Genomic DNA, 2109 nt, shown 5'->3' on the forward strand with positions numbered 1-2109 from the left:
CCATTTATTTATTTTACTTGTACATATTTATTGTATTTATTTTATTTTGTTAATATGTTTTGTTTTGTTGTCTGTCTCCCCTTTCTAGACTGTGAGCCTGCTGTTGGGTAGGGACCGCCTCTACATATTGCCAATTTGTACTCCCCAAGCACTTAATACAATGCTCTGCACACAGCAAGCGCTCAATAAATACGATTGAATGAATGAATGAATAAAAGGGGAGACCAATGGTACTAAATTGAATTGCAAAAATTTATTCTTTATTAAAAAGAAATCGTGGTGAATTAATAATGGTAATAATAATAATAATAATAATAATAATAATAATAATAATAACCGAATTTGTATTCAGAAACTCCTCAAGAAAGGGGTGCATTCTAATACCATCATTCTACAAGTATGGCTGCAACTCGGGTTTTTTCACTTGAACTGCGTATGAATTTTGAATTAGGGGTATAACATTTTAAAATTGAAAAAAAGGTCACTGTGAATCACAGCCATTGTTTTTATTTCACTCGTGAAACACAGGTTATCTTCCTATAGCAGGAGACAAGCTGTTCTTTATGGACACCTTTCTTCCGCTTCCTGGAATCCTCCAAATAAAATGGTAGCCCCGAACCAGACCGTGGTGACAGAGTTCATTTTACAGAGTTTCACTGAAAACCCTCGGCTTCAGGCTCTCTTCTTTAGCCTCTTCCTGCTTCTCTTTGTAATGGCTTTCGTGGGAAACGTCCTCATCATCGCGGCTATCCAGGTCAGCACCGGACTCCATGTGCCCATGTATTTCTTCCTGGCCAATCTGGCCATTCTCGATATCATCTGCACTTTGTCAATTCTGCCCAAAGTTCTGCAGAACCTGATCGCGGTGAAGAAAACCATCTCCTATGGTGGCTGCATGAATCAGTTGTTCTTCTTCAGTTGGTCCCTGAGTTCAGAGCTGGTACTCTTCATGGCGATGGCCTATGACCGCTATATGGCTATTTGTCAGCCTTTGCACTACAGCAAGATGATGAGCAAGACAGTGTGCGTTGGGTTGGCTGCTTTCGTGTGGAGTGTTGGTGGGCTCATTTCTGTACTCCTCACGGGTCTCGTCCTCAGCTTATCCTTCTGCGGGCCCAACTTCATCCCTCACTTCTTCTGCGAAATCCCCCCCATACTGCTGCTTTCTTGTACCCCAACCTACTGGACTTCCATCGTGACCATCACGGCAGATATGCTCCTGGCCGGCCTGAATTTCTTCCTCACCATGGTATCCTACGGCTTCATCATAGCCAGCATCATGAAGATCCGCACCAGCGAGGGAAAGAAGAGAGCATTCTCTACCTGCTCCTCCCATCTCATCGTGGTGACCCTGTTTTACTCCACCGTGATATATAGTTACATCCGTCCAGTTCTGGGGACCTTGGGATTTCTGGACAAATTGGTGTCTGTATTGTACACGGTCTTGACTCCGACTCTGAACCCGCTCATTTACACACTGAGAAATAAAGATGTCAAAGTGGCACTAAAGAAACTCTTCACATTTCCACCGCCATAGCTTATGCAAAGAACTGAGTGATGAACTGGCTCTGTCACTTGCCTACCGTGTGACCTTGGGCAAGTCATTTAACTTCTCTTTGACTCAGTCTCGTCATCTGCAAGCATAGGGATTAAATACTTGCTTTCGTGCTTACTTAGACTGTGAGCCCCATACGGGGCAGGAAGTGTGTCTGATCTGCTAATATTGTATCTACTCTAGTTCTTAGTACAGTGCTTGGTGCATAGTAAAGGCTTAACAAATGCTATTATTATTATGGTTATGAATGTTATAAAGGAAAGCATTAAAGGCTTCTCCACTGGAGTGTAAGCTCCTGATGGACAGGGAATATTCTTTTTTATTTTGTTGTACTTCCCCATACTCTTACTATGGCGCCTGTATTCACTGAGTTCTCAATAACGGTACTACCACCACAATTACAATGATTATGTTTAGGATTATGAAAGGGCTCATTTCTCTTGCTTCTGGTCACTTTGCGGTATCTTTGGACTAGTGAATTTCTCTTTGAACCAAGGAATTGAGATGATGCTTCTGAATGAGACAATATGGAGTACTGATTTTGAGCTAAATGG

At 42.2% G+C, this 2109-nt stretch overlaps 1 protein-coding gene across 1 annotated transcript; it reads left to right on the forward strand.

Moving 5' to 3' along the window:
- The first annotated feature begins 604 nt into the window (after positions 1-604).
- On the forward strand, positions 605-1537 carry LOC119925231 (olfactory receptor 13A1-like). Its single transcript, XM_038743334.1, has one exon. It carries the CDS (start codon positions 605-607, stop codon positions 1535-1537), a length of 933 nt encoding a protein of 310 aa, XP_038599262.1.
- Positions 1538-2109: the final 572 nt, after the last annotated feature.

This window comes from Tachyglossus aculeatus, chromosome 3 (assembly GCF_015852505.1).
Source record: "Tachyglossus aculeatus isolate mTacAcu1 chromosome 3, mTacAcu1.pri, whole genome shotgun sequence".
Lineage (NCBI taxonomy): Eukaryota > Metazoa > Chordata > Mammalia > Monotremata > Tachyglossidae > Tachyglossus > Tachyglossus aculeatus.

Excerpts from the sequence above, each read along its gene's own strand:
- LOC119925231 (XM_038743334.1), top strand. The coding sequence starts at position 605 with ATGGTAGCCCCGAACCAGACCGTGGTGACAGAGTTCATTTTACAGAGT.